This window comes from Gymnodraco acuticeps, unplaced genomic scaffold (assembly GCF_902827175.1).
Source record: "Gymnodraco acuticeps unplaced genomic scaffold, fGymAcu1.1, whole genome shotgun sequence".
In the NCBI taxonomy this organism is placed as follows: domain Eukaryota; kingdom Metazoa; phylum Chordata; class Actinopteri; order Perciformes; family Bathydraconidae; genus Gymnodraco; species Gymnodraco acuticeps.
The window spans coordinates 4224367-4244852 of NW_022991219.1; the positions used below are offsets into that span (position 1 = coordinate 4224367).

Consider the following 20486-nt stretch of genomic DNA (forward strand, 5'->3'; position numbering starts at 1 on the left):
CTTTCTTTGGCCTGTTATACAATCTCCGGCCAACAGAGGCCGCTGCTCGGGGCGCTGCGCTCCGCCTCTGACAGCAGCTCAGCTGGTACGGAACCGGAGGCAGCGTGCTGTTGCTTGGTTGGTTGGTTCATCGAGAGATCAGTTAGCCGAAAATGTTGAGAATTACGATCCGGGCAGACGTGGGAGCCATTTGGGTGTTATTATGTATCACCTATTCCCAGTTTTTGACAGTTTCTTCTGATGACATAGTGGTGGCATGCGGGGGATTTGTGAAATCCGATGTGGAGATCAATTACTCTCTGATCGAGGTGAGAGTGCAAGCCTTCCGATAGTAGCTACCTAGCGGCTAGCTAACCGTTAGCTGGTTTATCGTAGTAGGCTAAAGGTTAGGCGGAACCAGAGATGTGTTTGAATGTATGAAATGAACACAACTTCAATCTACTTTTTGTAAAAGTTGTATCTCTGTTGCTTACTAAAATAAATTAAAGGGAACATTTTCATTTTGGCAGCTATGCTGGTCTGCTAATTCGGATGTTTTCTCTACGCAGTTGCGGTTGACTGCAAAACTATGTTAGCATTGATACATTAGCCCTATTACAGTTTATTTGTGTTAAAATTCTCACTCATAAACTTTAAAAATACCTGTTTGTCTGTGCACAAGGAGTTGCTAGCCACTATTCCTAATCCCTGCTCATTAACAGGCTCCATTGGATTAGCCATTCGCCTAATTGGTGAAATTAATTTAATCCCAGATATGCTGGTCTGTTTGCGAATGACAGCTGATACAAATGAATTAACCAATTTCCCATTCGAAGTTGTATTTAAGGCATTTATTTGTTAAAATATACTAGACTATTTAATGATGTCTTCTTTCATACACAGATTAAACTGTACACCAAACAAGGATCCCTGAAATATCAAACGGACTGTGCTCCAATCAATGGCTACTTTATGATCCCCCTGTATGACAAGGTAGGATATTCATTACATTTGAGCATTTTATGTATTTTATTTACCAATGATAATTATAATCTTTACACTTGTTTCTTTCACATAGGGGGACTTTGTTTTAAAGATCGAGCCTCCTCTTGGATGGAGCTTCGGTAAACTCACAGCTCGAAACATATTATTCATGTATTTGTACTCCAGGAAATGTCTAGATTCTTTGCAATATTTATTTTCTCATTTCAATGTATTTTTGTCCATTATTAACTTTTCTTCTTGGGTTTTAACTCTCACCAGAGCCCACCAGTGTCGACCTCCATGTGGATGGAGTGAGTGACATTTGTACAAAAGAGGAAGACATCAACTTTGTCTTCACTGGCTTCTCGGTCTCAGGAACGGTGAGCATGTTGAAGGATTTCCTGTCTGTATATCAGAATAATTTTCTCTTGACTATGAAAGCTTATCTGCATGAAAATAAAGGTTAACACCTACAATTCTGACTGGTGTTTAAGAACAATTATAGAAGTGCTTGGAATTAGCCCCTCACACATCCAACACTCTTTGTTTAGTTCTGCATGGCTGGCTGCACTGCTTTTTTTTTTGTTGCAATTTGCTAATCTCAGTTATTTTTGTACAGTTTGGAGATCTTGTTTTTACACAAAACATGCATTTAAAAAATAAACATTTTACAAATAGAAGCAACAATCTGGTGCACTTTGAGGGTAAATCAAGAGCCCAGATGTATGAAGAGTTTCAACAATTACATCATAAACACATTGATTCAGACCCTCTTTCTAAGAGAAGCCTCTGTAAAGGAAAGAGGTGCGCTGGATTAATAATAACACAAGACAAAATGATAGCTTCATTGCACAACGGAATGCGCACACTGATCACTTCATGTCGATTATCTTGTCTCTGTATAATGCTGGAAGTCTTAACGCTAATCGAAATTCGATCAATTGCTAAGCCCACCTTCCTTTCATAAATATGCACAAAGAAGCCACCATAAATAACAAGTTGAAAATCAATTAACCAGGTTTTTTTTGTGAGTATTATCAGTTGTAGGAATGAATTCAGAGCATAAAGCATCTCTCTCTTCAGGTTCTCAGTAAAGGCCATCCCCTGGGTCCTGCTGGAGTAGAAGTGAAACTCACCCGAGTGGGAACAGAGGAGAAACTCCAGAGCGTCATCACAAAGCCTGGAGGAAAGTAAGTACTCTCACCTTTTTATGTTTTATTTTTTATTTTCATATCACTAAACTGATCCCTCTTACATTGTTTGCCATTTCATTTTGTTTCCTTCCTTACCCAGGTACACCTTTTTAAAAGTACTCCCTGGAAATTATGACATCACGGCTTCCCATCCTTCTTGGACTCTGGAGCAGGTTTGTACACTCACTTCAGATTTCATATGGCCCTATTAACAGCATGGACTGAATAGAACACAAATGTGTCATGTGTGATGTCTCCCATGGCAATTTTTAGAAGCTTTTGAATTCATATGTTCTTAATTTACTCGACACAGACAGTCAAAATGATGGTCAATGCAGTAGATTTGTGGAGTGATAGGCTAGCCAACTTCCCCATAAACCTCTAATATTGTATGATCATATAATTCAGAAGAAGTTAAAGTAGCTTTTTGGACTCAAATATGTTTATTACAATATTTTCCTTGTGCAACTTGCATCAGATTTTGGCTATATGAAAAGACAAATGTCTGCAAAAATAAATCGGGCACAAAGTCCTCCTCCTGTCATTGTCCGAAAATAATGGATCAAAAGGATTCCAAAATAACATTAAAAAAAAAGTCTTGAATTGATGTATTCAGATCTGTACGATAACAAGCGGATTTGAGGAAGTGTATGAAACCTTTACAAATTCTTGTTGTCTGACTAAAGTTCAGAAAGATCATGGCTATGCTAGCATGTAGCCACTCCATAAACATCAGTAATAACATCTTAGGAAATAGACAAATACTGTGCTAAAACGCCACTGGGTACCAAAGTAGGGCCCTTCCCAGTGAAGAACACATCAGCTCTCTTTAGTTCTGTATGTAATACTTCATTAATCACCTTTTGCTCAGCAGATTAGGTTCCCTGTCAGTGCAGCAGGTTTATAACTAATGACGCACACGCACAGCCGTAGTCGCCATTATTCAGACCCTTACTGTAACTCTCATGCTGATTTTTGTATTTGTTTTATTTGAACAGAGCGCCACCTCAGTGGTGGTCTCCAATGCCAACGCCCCCGCTGCCGAGAATCTGGTGGTTGGAGGCTACGACGTCTCGGGGGAGGTCCGCAGTGATGGAGAGCCCATGAAAGAGGTCACCTTCCTCCTGTACTCGGCCACAGTCAAGAAAGAGGTAAACCATTTCACATTTTTAAACAGTGAGCAGCTGTGACTCTGGAATGTTATGGACGTTTTGGTTGGATTTAAAACGGCACAACGAGGTAAGATTGCATCATATCTATGTGTGATTTCAGGACGTCGGCGGCTGTAACACATCCCCAGTGGAGGGGGCAGATCCTGGGGACAGCTCGCTGCTCTACCTGTGCAGCGCTCTCTCCAGGGAAGATGGAACCTTCGTCTTCCTCTCGCTGGCCAGCGGCGAGTACACCGTGGTGAGCTTTGTGAAAAAGGCCTAATATGTCTCTAATACATTTTTATAAGGTTAAAACGTTTTTTAAATTACTACAATTGTTGGATATAAGTCATTACCTCTGTATCAGGGCCTTTTCTTTTTTTTTAAACTGAGGTCCTCCTTAAAATTTAGCGTTAAGGTTTGCCTCTTTAGAGGTATTCAAAATGTAGACATAGGAGAAGAGCCAGACCTGAATGGCTTTTCGACTTAGGCAGCTCAGTGAAAATAACTGTTGTCTTGTTTTACAAGCACTGAAAATAAATACGTTTGTACGTATGTCCCCTACATGATTTCACTCCGACAAGTACTGTTAATACTACAACAAACCTTTTTTGCAGCTACTCTGTCAGAAATGTTACAGTGCACTTGAACACACCCACTGAGAATTTTGAAGGGCTGTGAAACTACTAAAACTACATAATGGAAAGTGAATCACTTTATTTATAATACATATTATGCAATACATAAAGGGCCACCATAAAGAGTATCATTATTGGGGTTTATTTCAGGACATTGCAAACTGTATTGGAAATGGTAATGCCTTTCTCTGATTTCTGCTTCTAAATTCTGCAAATCATATTTTTAAGGTGCCCTTCTACAGAGGAGAAAGGATCACGTTTGATGTCGCTCCTTCCAGGATGAATTTCAAAGTGGAACACAACAGTTTGAAACTGGAGGTAAAGAGTGAAAATATATCTACATATAGATATAACCGTCATTATCTTGTGAGTATGAATATGTTTTATGCCTTACTGTTTCTGTTGCAGCCAATCTTCCGGGTCATGGGCTTCTCTGTGACGGGCCGAGTTCTCAACAGTGATGGGGGGGAGGGCGTCCCTGATGCCACTGTGTCCCTCAACAACCAGATCAAAGGTAAACAAAGAAACTCCCAAAAAGAAATAAATAAAACATCCAACTGTGGAAGTGCTCCATTTGTGCATTTCGTTGTTCTCACTTTACGTCTTTCGCTCTTGTGTCCCTCAGTCCTCAGCAAGGAGGAAGGCTCTTTCCGCCTGGAGAACATGACGGCTGGTACCTACACCATCCGTGTCACCAAGGAGCTCATGTTCTTCGAGCCAATCACAGTGAAGATCGCCCCCAACACACCCCAGCTTCCTGACATCATCACTGCAGGGTACGCATGGCCTGTCCGCTGTAAACAATGATGTTAAATAGCTACACTACACATGTTCTGAAATATCAAAAATATCAGCTTCAGCGCTCTTCCTAGCTCGATCTGACCTCTGATGTTGTTCCCACAGGTTCAGTGTGTGTGGCCAGATCTCCGTCAGCCGCCTGCCTGAGGGCATGAAGCAGCAGGGCCGCTACAAGGTCACCTTGACTCAGCAGGGCCAAGACAAAGCCTCGAGCAAGACCGTGGACTCAGACCCCCAAGGGGCCTTCTGCTTTCAGGCCAAACCTGGAGACTACAGTGTCCATGTAAGACTCTCGCAGCAACTAGTCCCTGACTAAATCGACACAAAGCTAACCTCAAACACTTGATTCTAAGATATCTAATGTTTGTCTTTTGAGGTGTATCCTAGCGATATAATTGATTTCAGTGCCTATGTAGCAGTATGGTAACTCTGTTATCTTGCAGGTGTCTCTCCCCGAGGCGGAGGTGAAGGCAGGGCTTGCTCTGCAGCCTCGGGCCCTGGAGGTCTCCCTTGTGGACCGGCCCCTCACAGACCTACTCTTCACCCAGTTCATGGCTTCTGTCTCTGGGAAAGTCTACTGTCTAGGTAAAGGCTTGGTAATATACACTGAATTTGTAATTCTATTATACGTGCTGGCTTTGTCTTAGTGGCTCCCGTCCCACTTAAATATTTATGGGGTTGTTTGTTCATATTTTCCCGTCTCCTGTCTCCCCTGGTTGATCTGTAGCGTCCTGCGATGACCTCTCTGTGACTCTGCAGCCAGTGAGTCGGCAGGGAGAGAGGCGGACGGTGGCTCTGTCCGGCAGCAACGACATCCTCAGCTTCTCCTTTGAGGACGTTTTACCAGGGAAATACAAAGGTCAGGACTCGATTCAGTATTTTTACATATTTCATTATATTGTACCAAACAAATGTGCTCGTGTCAGTTTTTTTTTTTTTTACATATATTGTGCAGCCCTCATTCATTCATGCAGAAGATGAAAGTAAAATAATTTCTATGTTTATTTTAATGTGAAATACAAATATTGTGTCACTTCAATCAATGAGTAGCTCTGGTAGAAGCTTTCGTTAGCAGTTGAATTCAGCATATGTATAGCCTAGCAGGAAATATAAAATGCTAAATGCAAGCCTCTATTTATTTGGAGCAGATTTGCACCTTTAAATCCTTTCATCAAACATGTCTCTCTGTTACTTTTATTCTATGTGTTGATTATTTTTCGTTCTCCTCCTTTCAGTGAGTATTACTCACGAGGAGTGGTGCTGGAAGCATAAGTCCGTGGAGGTGGAGGTGCTGGACTCGGACGTAGTGGGGGTTGAGTTCAGACAGATTGGCTACATCCTGCGCTGCTCCCTCTCCCATGCTATCACTCTGGTCAGTAATCAGTACGTGATGTGTGTATCAGATGGTGACACCTCCACAATTATTCTAATTATATCTGTTTTTCTGCACAGGAGTTCTTCCAAGATGGCAGCAAACCCGAAAACGTCGGCGTGTACAACCTCTCTAAAGGAGTCAACCGCTTCTGTCTCTCAAAGCCAGGTGAGGTTCTTTCCCCTGACCGCTCATTAGCTTAAAGGGGACCTATCATGCAAAATGCACTTTTTGATGTCTTTTATACATAAAGATGTGTCCCCGGTGTCTCGGGGAACTCACGCAGCGTCAGAAAATAAAACCCTCTCTCTTTTCCTCCGTACCCAAATCTTTAAAAACGGGGCTACAACGGAGCTGATCCAGATTTGCGTCCGATATGACGTAATATCTGAAATGTAGGCTGGCTTTACACCCACGGCCCTATCAGAAACGTTGCTATCAGAAACAATGCCCGACTGTTTTGGACGTAATATGGTCGGTGTTCACATTAGCATCGCTAACACTCAGAGCTAACCTGTACTGGAGAGCATGTGTGTGAAGAAGCAGGAAATGAAAAGGAACTCACCTTGTGGTATAACCGGCAAGAGAGAAAGCCTTTGAGCTCCATACTGTTTCAGAGAGAATCCTTGATAATCCATGATATGGCGTTTCATTACGGCAGCATTTAGTTTGACAGTGGCTGCCGGGTCCCGCATGAGCTCAGCCCCCTCCTTTTTTACTTTTTCTTAAACTTTATACCCAAAATCAGCACTTTTGAAATGGAGGGATATGAGGCATGGCTAGAATGGGTGATCTGTGAACACTTCTTATGTTTTTTATATATTTGTTTTTTATATATTTTTATATATCTGAGACCTATGCTATTGCCTAAAAATAGCATGATAGGTCCACTTTAACATAGCAGGAATTGGCATATCTAGAAAGGAGAAATATCCCTTGTGTATCGTTAGAGTAAAGTGTTTGGAACCAAAAGGGTCTGTGTCACGCTTACCTTAATAAAAACTAGGGCTGTCAAACGATAAACAATTTTTAATCAGATTAATCACAGCTTAAAAATTAATTAATCATGATTAATCACCATTCGAACTATGTCCAAAATATGCCATTTCTTTATGTATATTGTTGTGGGAATGGAAAGATAAATGAAAGAAGGCGGATATATCCATTTAACATACTATATGTATGTTTATTATTAAAACAAATTGTGTGTCAAAATGAAAGACAGCCCACACACCTATCAATCATCAAACCGTGGGGTCTTAATTCATTACGTGTTGATTTCTATCAACGGGGGAGTACTTCAGGAAAGTCGACAGAGGGGGGGGGCGCTAGTGGAGTACTTCGTGACCACAGAGTGTGAACGTTGTGATCAGCTGTTTTAGCGCAGTTCTCCAGTGAAGGGGGGGAGAGTCTCCCTCCGCAGCCGGTTGGTGTAGTTTTGGCACAATTCCGTTGTACAGACCGACGTTAACAGCAGCCCTGTCTGTGCACACGGAGACCGACTCTGTCGTCCGGTGATCTAACCGCCTTCTGGAAAAGCTTCACAAGTACGTCGGTACGCAAATGCGCTTTGTGACACAAGTGACGGTACGCATTTCAGATTACGCACATAACCTGCGTACCAGTTATGTGTTACCTGTACTACAGCAAAAGTATTCTCCGTCGGGACTTCCTGCAACAACACCACGCCGTTATCTTGATTCTGATTGGCCAGAAGACATTATCAAACATGTTCTATTGAGAAGACGATCACTACGTGACAAAAGTTTTCAAAACCGTTTCTGGTCTTCGGTATTTCCAGACAAGTGGCTACTGAAATCAATCTTACTAACTGCTGTCTGTGCAATTTACTCCGCGCGAGTTGGCAGACTTTATTTTGCTTACTTTAACATCATTTTTCATGGTGGGGCTAAGCCATTTCTTGGTATGGGTGTAGCCTACCCCAGCCATACCCTGGCGCTGCCACTGGTGGGATGTATGGGGCGGGCCATTCTGCACATGCGTTAAATATTTGAACGCAATTAATTCAAAAAATTAATTACCTCCGTTAACGTGATAATTTTGACAGCATTAATAAAAACTGAAGTAATTAATCAACTAAACATGTTTCTCCAGGTGTTTACAAAGTCACCCCTCGCTCCTGCCATCAGTTTGAGCAGGACTTCTACACGTACGATACGTAAGTAAGGAGAGGATTTCCATGTATTTATTTCAGTGTTTTCCCTCTATGCAATACAATACATTGACTGTTGTTAACCTGTGTCCAACAGCTCGGCCCCCAGCATCCTGACCCTCACTGCAGTGCGCCATCACATGACCGGGCTCATCACCACCGACAAGATCCTGGACGTCACCGTTACTATCAAGTAATGACTCAGCATGGCTACACTGTGTGCTAATATAAGCTACTGCTGCGCATCCTCTTACAAATGTTTTTTATTCTCCATCTTTTCAGATCGTCTATTGAGAGTGAGCCGGCCCTGGTGCTGGGGCCCCTGCGCAGCCTGGAGGAGCAGCGGCTGGAGCAGCAGCTGCAGGAGATCACGCTGCGGCGCCAGGAGAGAGAGCGCCGCGCCGCCGAGGAGGAGGGAGGGACCAGGGACGACAGCCCCCCCATCCAAGAGAAGGCCGACGACCTGACAGGCCCCTTCCACTACGAGTTCTCCTACTGGGCAAGGTAAGGCTGGCTATGAGTTAGCACTTAGGATTCCCTAGTCTTGAAGTCAACGGTGTCTAAATACAGAGGATGCTAACAAGTGACTAAATGAGAATACTAAACATTCCCAAAACAAGTCTGCTTTAAGCTCACCTGTGTCGACGAGTAGTCGTACAACCCTGATGGAGTTTGTTTAAGACAAGATAAGATGGAACTATATTTGAGGAGTTCTTTTCCAAAACGCTATATATCCATTTTAATAGTTTTCAGTAAAATGACATTTTTTACCTAGACTCACACATTTTGTTAATATTAAATGTATCCTGTTAAAATGGTTTGTTGGCTCAGTCTGAACATATTGAACAATGATTATTAAATCAAACAACAATATTTTTGATTAAATCAAAGTTTTTTATTTTTTCAAAACGCTATAAATCCATGCATTTTTTTTAATTGATGGTTTATGTCTTTTTTTTTTTTTAAACGAGAACATGCAACATATGATAAGGGACTCATACTATAAATGAATATAAATCAAATAAGTGCAAATACATGAAATAAATAAAACCCAAATAAAATAAATAGTAACATAAACTAAATAGTAAAATAAAATAAATATTTGCAATTTCACATTTCAATATTGTCCAATTTATAACAATATATAACACATACAAATACCACTATTACAACAATGTTAAAAATACATTCAAATAATTTAGTAACACATTTAGGCCAATAGTCATTCAGTGCCGAACCTGTAAAAAGTAATGATAGTAATGATAACGATATTCAATAGGCAACTAATTCAGTAATACATTCAATAAGGCATTCAGTAAAGTGTTGAACCTGTAAAAAGTAATGATAACGATATTCATACACACACACACAATGTGTAAATGTTGGACTTAAATGCATGAATCTGGTGCATTTTGAGGGGGAAATAAAGAGACTACACCCATATGAAACAGAACTGTATACATTTAAATAATCATAAAATCATGGCCATAACCAATAACATACCATATCCAATATGAAAAAACATTGAAACTTGTTTATTTATTTGTTTTTGGTTCATTTATAGTTGTGAGTGTGTCTGTGCTCCTGAACCAGCCTCTCCTGTCTCCCTCCTCTCCCCCCTGCTCCTCTTTGAGGCAGCAGCAAAGACTAGTTTTAGCTCTCAACAAGTTTTTAAAGTTTATCTTACCTTTTTTCACCTAGTTAACGTTTTTATTTTTTATTATTCATGCATATTTTACTAATCACTCCTCCTCAAATGGAAATATGTGTTTACATAAATGGTGACCAAACCGTTTAAGACCCACTGAGATAACTTAGACTAAGTTAACTATCTAAACACTCAGAGTCCTTTACCTCACCTGAGCTGTAGTTATCAGTCTCTCAGTCTGACAGGAGAGGACTCTTCTCCACCTTGTTGACAGCTCATTATATCCATTAGCGCCGCTAGCTAGCACCAGATGCTAACAACAACAACAATACACGTAACGTAAAATCCTCAGGCCAGCAGGCCACTTAGCAGGCCTGAAACGAAAGTTGTACTCAACAAACACTTTAATGAAGGTCGCCTTGCAAACGGGAACCTTCTCTGGGTGACTGTTGCACAGGAGATTGAACTTTACAGATACGTTCCGGTCTTTTTGTTTGTTTACGTCTTGAACTTTCGGACGCTTCCTTTTCACTTGCGTGATGTCCAGGAGATGAAGTATAGCCCGGTCCTGGTCAACCTTGTTTGGTTTTTCATAGAAATGTTTGAAGTTCATCATCAGGTCGTCTGGTGACAGCTTCTCGGCCTGACAGAAACCTTTCGCAGCAGCTTTGTGTTGACATCCCACAGTCGGTATTAACGCGCCACCCGAGTGACGAACCTTCCTTTGTTGTTGTTTTTTGTGGTTTTCTTTATCCAGTCGACGTTTTCTACCCCCAGATGTAGGTCTCACTGGCTCATCCAGGCCATCAAAGGTGTTACAACAGTTTAAAGACATATTTCGAAGACTGAATGAACATAAACAAACCTCGACTCAGGGCGCCGCCATGTTGGAGTGCATAGAACGCTCACCGAATTCTGATTGGTAGAGAGGATATATCGCGTTTAGGCTCAAAATAGGTTCGGCGTTTATCGCGGTTTGGAAAGGAACTGCATCTTGCCGTACATGTTAAACAAGGATATATAGCGATTTGGCATGAAACGTTGATAGAGCAGTGAATAGGTTCAGTACACAGCAAAATGGCACGACAAACTCAATTTTTTTCAATTTGGCGTTTATAGCGTTTTGGAAAAGAACTCCTCATTTATACCTGTGGGGATGTTCAGGCGTTTATAGCAGCAACAGGGTCAGAGTGAAAAACAGGATTCACACAAGGTCAAAAATAAGGATAAAATAGAATACAAATAATAATACAAACAATAACAAAGTAACTGTTGAAACAAGATATCACAGTAAAACGTTGAGCATTTGAATATTTTATAGGCTAATGTTTGCTTTATACTTCTTGAGATTTCATTTACGCTTAAAAAATCATTAAAGTTGTATCAATATGTGGACATTATCCTGCTGAAGGAACATGCAAGTATCATAAACGTGTGTTTGCCACAGATCTTATTTTTTGCAACACTCCAAAAGTTAATGGAAAATCCCATTGCTTTTTGTCGAGGGAGCCCTTGCAATGCTAACTTTGGGGTTAATACGTAATCTATGCACCACTCTTCGTATTCTGGCAAATAGTAGATGGCACATGAGCTATTGCGATTGGTCAGGCAGGAATCTAATGTGAAGCGTTGATGCAGTGAGTTTATATATTCTGTTGATCTGTGCAGGGCTGGAGAAAAGATCACAGTGACTCCCTCATCCAAGGAACTGCTGTTCTATCCTCCAGAGGTAGAGGCCACCATTACCGGAGGTAAGGACACACACACACACACACACACACACACACACACACACACACACACACACACACACACACACACACACACACACACACACACACACACACACACACACACACACACACACACAATGTGAATCCACTGTCTATATGTGTCTGTATGTAGCTGCTTCTTAAGTACTTAAAGTTACTTTAACTGTAACTCATCAGTTGGAAAACCGATGAATAACATCCCAAATTCTGTAATACCTAAATGGGACTTCCTCTCCCTCCACAGAGTCGTGTCCGGGTCGTCTGGTGGACATCGCAGGGCGAGCCGGGCTCTTCCTGGCGGGCAAAGTGTCTCCAGAGCTGCAGGGTGTGGAGATCTCCATCACTGAGAGAGGAGCCGCTGCACCGCTCATTACTGTGGGCACCAATGAGATGGGAGCATACAGGTCTGAGAACCAAACGATGCATTACTACTGTTCAACCTTAATCAGAAATCCTTTATTAGTCCCACTGCGGGGAAATGTACAGTGTTACAGCTAAAGTTCAATAGCGGGTAAAAAAAATAATGAAACGAGAAAAAACCAGTACAAAATCATGGCTAATAAAAGAGTATCAGTTATGTCCGTAAACTAAGTGGCATCGATGGCCTTGAAGTATTGTGACCTTATAGAATATATCCTAGGCCTGCAGTCCTAACCAGCGCTGTGCTCCCCTCTCTCCTCAGTGTGGGTCCGCTCCACAGCGACCGGCAGTACGACATCAGTGCCAGCAAAGAAGGCTTCGTCCTGAGTCCTGTGGAGGGGACCGTGGGAGACTTCAAGGCGTTCGCTCTGGCTGGAGTCACCTTCAAGGTACATTTTAATTGTATTTATATTTCACAATTGTAAAGACGACAGTGAATCCAATGTACTTCAACATACACTCTTTAGATACGTTTGAATATTGTTATTCTTTTGTTAGGAGGTTCAACAGGCTGTAATTCCCTCTCTAATATCTATTTTTGTATTGCTGTAACATCATCTGTAAGCTTAAATAAAAGATTTTGTTGTCCTTTGTAATTGGCTTATTTTCTTTTGGGATTTTACCGTGTCAATGGAAAACCATTAGTTACCTACGGTAGGATGCTGAGAAAAAAAAAACTGTACCTACCAGTTACGACAAATTTGGCATTGACTTTGAACCGATGTATTGGTTTTTAAGACTAGGTCAACCACATCTAAAACTTCTAGAATTCCAAAAATGTCCAATTTCTATCATTCATTTAAACTCATATGGTATAAATATAAAGTGCTGAAGAAATCGATGAGTTAGTTAATTGACGTGAGATCTATAACCTGTCCTCTCCTTCCCTCTGTGCTGCAGATCAGATCAGAGGACGGTATTCCCCTTTCAGGTGTCCTCCTGTCTCTGAGTGGGGGACAGTTTCGCTCCAACCTGCTGACTCAGGACACCGGCCTGCTCACCTTCAATAACCTGGTAGGGATCCAGCAGTGTGTTAATCTGCTCTCACAGTCTGCTAGTTGACGGGATCTCAATCTAATGTGTTTATTTTTCTGCTTCCCTCTCCTCAGAGTCCCGGTCAGTACTACTTCAAGCCCATGATGAAGGAGTTCCGCTTTGAGCCGGCGTCTCAGATGATCGCAGTGGAGGAGGGTCAGAACCTCAGTATCGATATCACTGGCATCAAGACCGCTTACAGGTATGCACATGTGCCTCGATGCTGTTTATAATAGGGGCCTAACATGTCCACAGCATAAGTCTGATGAGTGTTTATACGTCCTCAGCTGCTACGGAGCCGTGCAGTCTCTGAGCGGGGACGCAGAGAGGGACGTTGCCGTGGAGGCGGTGGGACAGGCAGACTGTAGCATCTACAGCGAGGACACCGTCACCGATCAAGAGGGGCGCTTCAGACTCAGGGGTCTGCTGGTGAGTACGAAATGAACACACTTAGGTTCTCAAAAAGTGAGCTAATCTTGTTAACACAATGTGTATGCCCCATTTGAGCAGGTATAACTGACTGATTTAATGTCTGAAATGCTGTACAGACGCTATTGTTCTAACTATAATGTTTTTTTTCTTTCAGCCGGGTTGCAAATATCTCATTCAGCTGCGAGCTGAAGGCAACGACCACATAGAGAGGGCCTTACCACAATACAGAGCAGTAGAGGTGAGAGGCTAACGTGTTAAAGGCTTGGAAGCACAACTGTTTGTAATACTCCCAGATTTAACAACAAAGAAATGTGAGCACTGCAGCAATCATTTGTATTTACCATCCCAAGGTACACAGTAGAAATAATCTGGTCAGGATACAATAATGGGTCATTGGTGATGTTCAGGAGCTCATTAACAGCTGCAAATAGTTTTTTTGTACGTTTTTAAATGTTTAGAATCACTGATTCATGGAAAAATAATGTTTTGTGTTCTTGCAATAACTGACGGCTTTAGGGTAGTTGAAATAAACTGAATTTTTTTGGATTAGTTGTACTTTAAACTGAGTGGAAAACATGGGGCTTTATTTTTGTGTTTCTTGCAGTAAACCCGCTGCAAGTTTAAACCTCTCTTTATAATTTTAGTTTGTCAGAAGTTCAGGCTCCGTAATCGCTCTGGCAAGCCAGGAAATGCCTTAGTTCCATTTAATTCTCTATTATTATCAAACCTTGTGACTTGTGCAAAGTTTTATCCACAGTTAACATTTGTCATTTTCTAAGGTTGTATCTGATCTAAGCTCTGTTTCCCCCTCAGGTCGGCAGCAATGACATTGAAGGAGTCAACATCATCGCCTTCAGACAAATCAATCAGTTTGACCTCAGTGGAAACGTCCACACGTCCCCTGAACACCTCGCAACACTATCGGTAGGACTGCTGGGCTTATATTCCCAATAGGCGCTTTCACACCGGAGTACTTTTACCTGTACTTTTTCCCGTTTAGTTCCGACAGTGCCTGGAATTTTGCGTTCACACCAAAAAGAGAACTTAGTTCAGAGAACTTTTACCCCCATTTGTAGTGCCTGCTCGAGAGGTGGTACTCTCCTGGGGAGAAAAAAGTACCAATTTCTATTGGCTGGGCGAATTACAAACCACGCCCTGTAAAACTCTGAAAAGTTTTGTGAAGCCGCCATTGTATTTCCTGGCTTTAGCATTATTAGCATTAGCCCCGCGCACCAACAGAGAGAGAATAACTTATGGCAACACAAAAAAAACATTGGAACGGTGGAGACGATTTACTCCGAAGGCTTCAGTAGAAGCTGCTGGGACTCCCAGCAACTTCTACTGAAGCCAGTCCCCAACTCCGGTGACTTCCGGTCGGGGACTTCGGGTGGCAGTATACGCCGTGAAGTGGTTTGCGGCCTGCCAGTAAACCCAAAGCAGAAGAAGAAGAAGTGACGTCAGCGGCTTCATTTGCATAATCTTCCCTCAGGGAACTTATTCCGGTGCTCTTTAGTTCCATGGGGGTACTAAGTGCTGGGCACTAAGTGCTGGGCACTAAGTACGGCAAAGTACTTGGTGTGAAAGCGGCTAATGCATTTTGGTAATTTTTATTGAACATATCGGCAACTCCCCTCCAAGGCTCATACGGCAGGAATGTGCAGTTACAGTTCTTGACGTTTTTCTTTTTTACCCCCATTCTCTTTATCCAGGTGAAGCTTTACAAGAGTGACAACATGGACAACCCGATCAACAGCATCTCTCTGGGACAGTCCCTCTTCTTCAACTTCCCTCCGCTGGACAGAGATGGAGAGGTATGCTTGTGTTTCTGCTCTTAGGTCAAATTAGGGCAGGATCAATGTTTGTAGTACATTACAGTGCTTAATTTACAGTTTTAATATTATTCTTCTTAGGACTGAACCCTGAAAAAACAAATAACTTAATTTGTCCCTAGTGGGGCACTTAGTTATGCAGCATCGGGGTGCAAACATTTAGCATACAGGGTAAATGAATACAATATAAAGAAGACAAAAAACAATGAATGTGTAACACTTTCTGTTGGCCAAAATTATTTCATAATTTAGCAGAATCGTCAATTCTGCCAAATCCAAAGAAGAGACTTCAGCCAACCTAGTCGGCTTACTTCCAGTTAGCCCTATGCTAATTGGATTGGGGATACATTTAACAGTGCTCCTCTCATAGACTATTCAAAACCTTATTGGAGCAAAATGATCAAATTCTGATAGTCAAACCAGTCATCTCACAGGGGTTGTGACTCCGAATGTATTAACGCATGGTTATACAACTGCAACAGTGTTGGCTTCAAGAATAACTATATTGAAAAACGATCTCAGGGTGTCCGCGGGGTCTTAAAAAGTATTAAAAGTTGATAAATCTATTTAGCGAAAATTAAGGCTATTAAAAAGTATTAAACGGCATTTTCCAAGGTATTAAGAAGGTCCACAGCAACGACAACATGAAACACCCTTTAATTTACTGAAACAACATGTCGGGAAACCCCCTCAAGGTGGCCCCATGCATAGCGTGCCATAAAATGCTGCTTCTTATTTTAAGTTTCGTTGCCTTGCTCCGCTCTGTGGGGGGGGGTTTATCTGCTGGTGGACTACCTGAGAGATATACAGCAGGAGAACACACCATCCACCGCGGAGAATAAACAGAAGGGCAACCATGACAACCATGATCCGGGGTCTTCTTCGCTGCTTTTGGTGTATTTTGTGGCGGCAGCAGCGCCACTTACAGGCCTGGCATATGTACTACAGCGTTTCCAGCATTTCCAGCGGTCTAGTGTGAACGGACACGTTAATGAATCGAATGCGTGTGAACGGAAGACTTTTTGCGTTTTACTGTATGCGTCCTCGTGGGGCCGGGGTCTAAGCCAAACTATATCCGGTCACAGAGATCTGCTATTTTAAAGTAAGGTCAACACATATCGACCCTAAATATAGTCTATATTAAGAACGAGAAAAGTCTTAACATATATATCGTTTTTTGTAAACATATGACAAATGTGTGAGGGTGATGACGTCAGAGCATCGTCCTATGTGCCGGGCTTAGCCCCGGACAGCCCCAGCCCAATTTAACCCCTGGGTATTTGTGAGGGAGCTCCGATATGGCATTACCCCGCTGAAGCTCACCAAAGTTTAATATATTTCATAGTTCAAAGTTTTGTCAATTGTTTTGTTTATTGGTCAAATACTGGTTTCTAATGGTTTCTGAGGAGTTTTACTGGAATGAAAGAGCACAGAGTACAGAAGCAACAAAGCAGCATACTGCATTAAACCTGACCTTCACAGAGAGGTTGAAGTTCATGTGGAGAGGAGGCTTCAGTAGTCTGTCTGCACTCTGTTTAGTTGTGCTATCTTACAATCAATATAGTAAATGTGAGGTAAAGTGTGTCGCCAATGTAACCGGTTAGAACTCGAAGTTGCGATGAGGTCTTAAAATGTATGGAAAGGGTCTTAAAAAAGGTCTTAAAGGGTATTCAATTTGACTTCAGGATTCCTGCATATACCCTGGATCTAATCATGAACATTTTCAAGATCGTTTTATGGTGCTAAAACCTCAAATCCGATTTTTCTTAAGTCTTCTAAGTCTTCTTAATGTTGACATGTTTGTATATTTGTCTGAACTGAATAGACCGAGGACATGCTGCTGCTGTTGTTGTTATTGTTTGTTACAAAGTCTCCTCTCTCCTCCTCCACAGAGCTACGTGCTGATACTGCACTCCACGCTGTCCCGCTTCCAGTTTGACTTCACTCTGCCTCAGGTCACCTTCACCTCCAATGGTTACCACAAGCACATCACACTCACCTTCAACCCCACTGTAAGGAGATATTTTTAACTTGCAGAATATTTAAACGAGGGTTTTTTGTTGTGTAAAAATATCCAGTTTTTAACTACCGGATACCTGACTAGTAGTGAGATATAGTCCTGGGGGGTAATATTCAGAGAAAATACTTAACAATTTAGGGATAAGATTCATTAATCATAAAAGACAAGTTTTTTTGGAGATGAATAACAAATATATGTTGTTCCTTCTTGTAAAAAACAACTTTACTTTCAGAGATTTGAATAACCAACTTTATTCCAAGCTTTTACTCAGAATATTCCCCCTCCTCCCCTTCATTTAATTAGTTTTCTCCTTCGTCGACCCTTATATGGTGTCACAGTTTCTCTTGTAGTTGTCTCATCTCAGATTGTGTGTTTGTGCTTCCCCACAGCGTAAAGTGCCTGACCAGGATATAGCCCAGGGCTCGTACATCGCTTTGCCCCTCACCCTGCTGCTCCTGTTGGCAGCATACAACCACGAGAAGGTACTTATTCCTCTTCACCTCCTCCCAGGGGCAGGGTGCTAGTGAACTGTTAACAGGGCGGAGGGGGGAGCCTCGCTGCGGGGAAACAGTGGACCTGTCGCTTGTCAGCGCAACTTCCATGATGCTGTTTAAAGACATAAAAAATTAAAGACGGTGCCGGCTGTCAGAAAACCGAGCCGGCCGTCAACGGCCCTTGACGACCGGCCGTTCTGTGATTCTCCAGATTCTACAGATGGCCAGTCCGCCCCTGCCTCCTCCTGCATTAGGGCGGGGCCATATAACTCATATATCGCTTTGTGGTTTTATAGTCGATATTCCTCGGTCTACAATCAAATGATTTTTGTTTTATAAATGTATGAAAGCACCAATTGTCAACCCTATTGTCGCAATACTGATATTGAGGTATACGATAAAAAATGTAACCCATACTTCAACTCCAGAGACAATGTGCTTGGTCTTTCTTAACAATACAATTTAACATGATAACATATTTCAATCATCTTGATCTTAAGTTTTCAGAAAAACAAGCTTACCAAACATTCGTAGTCCACCAAACCGCATGGGAGAAACACTGATTTCTAAGTTGACACTGCTTTATTCATATGTTTTACCATATTCAAAAGCTGAGTCTGTTTGTTTTGGAGAGGAGACCTCTGCGAACAATACGGCTTCCGGTAGAAAACCTGAACGATAAACTGAAGTCATCCTAACCAGAAGACTGCATTACAAAAAAATACTTACTGTGCGTTTTACATTTTTCAAGTAAGAACATGTTTTGCTCTCCTGTTGCAGGTAATCCCCCTCCTGCTACAGCTGGTGAACCGTATCCAGGGAGTGAGGAGCATGTCCCAGGTCAGCGCGGACAACGCTGCTCTGGACGAAGCCAAACGTCAGGCCAAGAGACAGAAGGCCCGGCGCACATAAGGACCCAACCACGGCTCACCTCAGACCACATCTTTGCCCACTAAATATTCCACTTGTTTACGTAGGGTTGGCTCCCAGTTGATCCCAGTTCACAAGATAAATGCCCCAGGATGCTAGAGAAATATTGGGTGCGCTAAAGATGTGATTTGACCCTGTGTGAAGACCAACACAAACCACTCGACGCGCATCAGATTCACTGGACTGAAGTTTTACAGGTTGTTTTCCTCCATTGTTTCCACAGCACTCATTGTCTAAAGAAAATTGTTAATATTTGTGATAGAATATGAGCCATTTTTATACCTTTGTAATTTATCTAGGTCAACGAAAATCATTTGCTTATGTTTTGAAGCACTTGAATGCTTTTGATATCAGTCTTAACAGAGTTTAGGACACCAGGGATGGTCACGTGTGTCACCTATCAGCGTGTGGGTCAATTCAGATGAAACACAGGGGTATTTACACACTGCGGTGACAAAGAGGATATTTAAACTGTCCACTTTAATATTACCTTTTTATAGGACAAAAAAGGTCATTATAATTTAGAGCTTGTGAAATGATTGTGAGATCTACATCTAGAAATAAACCCTTGTATTCATTTTCAAATTTAATTTACTCTAATTATGCTTATTGACCCTTATTTGACCCCGTTGTCAATAAACTCAATCGACTTAAATAATTCCATCACAAACATGGGATTGTGTAACTGTTAACTATCATCAAAAGACAGCCAAAGACGTGGACAAGCTTCATACCATTGTCAGTCATGTTATATATATTTAAAAAAGAAAACACGAGTTACTGCCATGCACTCCACCTCTTATATGTTGTTTAGCGTGACGCAAGGTCGACTTTTTGTCCGTTTCAGCTCAGGAAAGCGGTGGTCGATAGATGCTGGAAATTTGGGTTTGAATAGAGAATCTTGTTTTTTTCTGTGGGTGGGTGGGTTGGTAGGGCGCTATAACAGATAGTTGATTAATTTATTAACATAATGTCTAATCAGATGTGAATGATTACTTAGTTTGTGTGCTGGGGAATGCCTCTCAGAAGTGTTTGTTTTTTCAAATGAAGTGTTTTTTTTTTTTTTTTAGAGCTTCCTTAATTTCAAGAAGACTGACATCCACATACCGTAGAGAGCTACGACAGAATATCATAAGCTCCTTGTTTTACCGCTGAGCTTTGTAATGCACTGTGAAAATGATGGTCCCCAATAATTCTTCTGTATTGAATTCATCGGCTCTCAGTTGTGTTCCTGAAAGATGAAAAGGCCACTGACTATTAACTAAAAGATATTCCAATTAGTCTTTATTAAGGGGGGGGGGGGGGTTATTTGTCATATTTGAGAAGAATCTGTAAAAAAATGTTGAGATAATGAATAAAGTTATGGAAGGTTGTGAAATTGACTTTTATTGGTTTACCTCTAGGGGGCAGTGTACCTTAAGGCATGACAAAAACATTGTAATAATTGTATATCCTCTGAGTTAAGGGGCCCAATTATACTTCTTGGGGATTTCCCTTTCCTGTAGTGTGTTATATGGGTTTTTGTGCATGTAAATGGTCTGCAAAGGGTAAAATCCCAAAGTGCCCTGTGACGCTGACAATTGAGCGGCCCGACCAAGCAAGGAGGCAGAGGCAAAAC

General features: G+C 41.7%; 1 protein-coding gene across 1 annotated transcript; it reads left to right on the plus strand.

Annotated features, from left to right (window-relative positions):
- Window positions 1-54: 54 nt before the first annotated feature.
- On the plus strand, window positions 55-20171 carry nomo (nodal modulator). Its single transcript, XM_034239195.1, has 31 exons — window positions 55-308; window positions 883-972; window positions 1058-1103; window positions 1243-1343; window positions 2047-2153; window positions 2257-2329; window positions 3155-3307; window positions 3429-3566; window positions 4174-4263; window positions 4354-4459; window positions 4571-4721; window positions 4849-5026; window positions 5187-5328; window positions 5471-5602; window positions 5979-6115; window positions 6196-6283; window positions 8231-8294; window positions 8386-8481; window positions 8571-8792; window positions 11605-11687; window positions 11953-12112; window positions 12391-12517; window positions 13029-13142; window positions 13238-13365; window positions 13451-13592; window positions 13750-13833; window positions 14409-14519; window positions 15305-15406; window positions 17317-17436; window positions 17834-17926; window positions 18719-20171. Exons 1-31 carry the CDS (start codon window positions 153-155, stop codon window positions 18848-18850), a joined length of 3666 nt encoding a protein of 1221 aa, XP_034095086.1. The 5' UTR covers window positions 55-152; the 3' UTR covers window positions 18851-20171.
- Window positions 20172-20486: the final 315 nt, after the last annotated feature.

What these genes read in the sequence shown, in the direction of transcription:
- nomo (XM_034239195.1), top strand. Translation starts at nt 153, where the DNA reads ATGTTGAGAATTACGATCCGGGCAGACGTGGGAGCCATTTGGGTGTTA. An exon ending in CTTCTTGGACTCTGGAGCAG is followed by an intron (nt 2,330 to 3,154) that starts GTTTGTACACTC and finishes TTATTTGAACAG; the next exon opens with AGCGCCACCTCAGTGGTGGT. An exon ending in AGAGGCCACCATTACCGGAG is followed by an intron (nt 11,688 to 11,952) that starts GTAAGGACACAC and finishes CTCCCTCCACAG; the next exon opens with AGTCGTGTCCGGGTCGTCTG.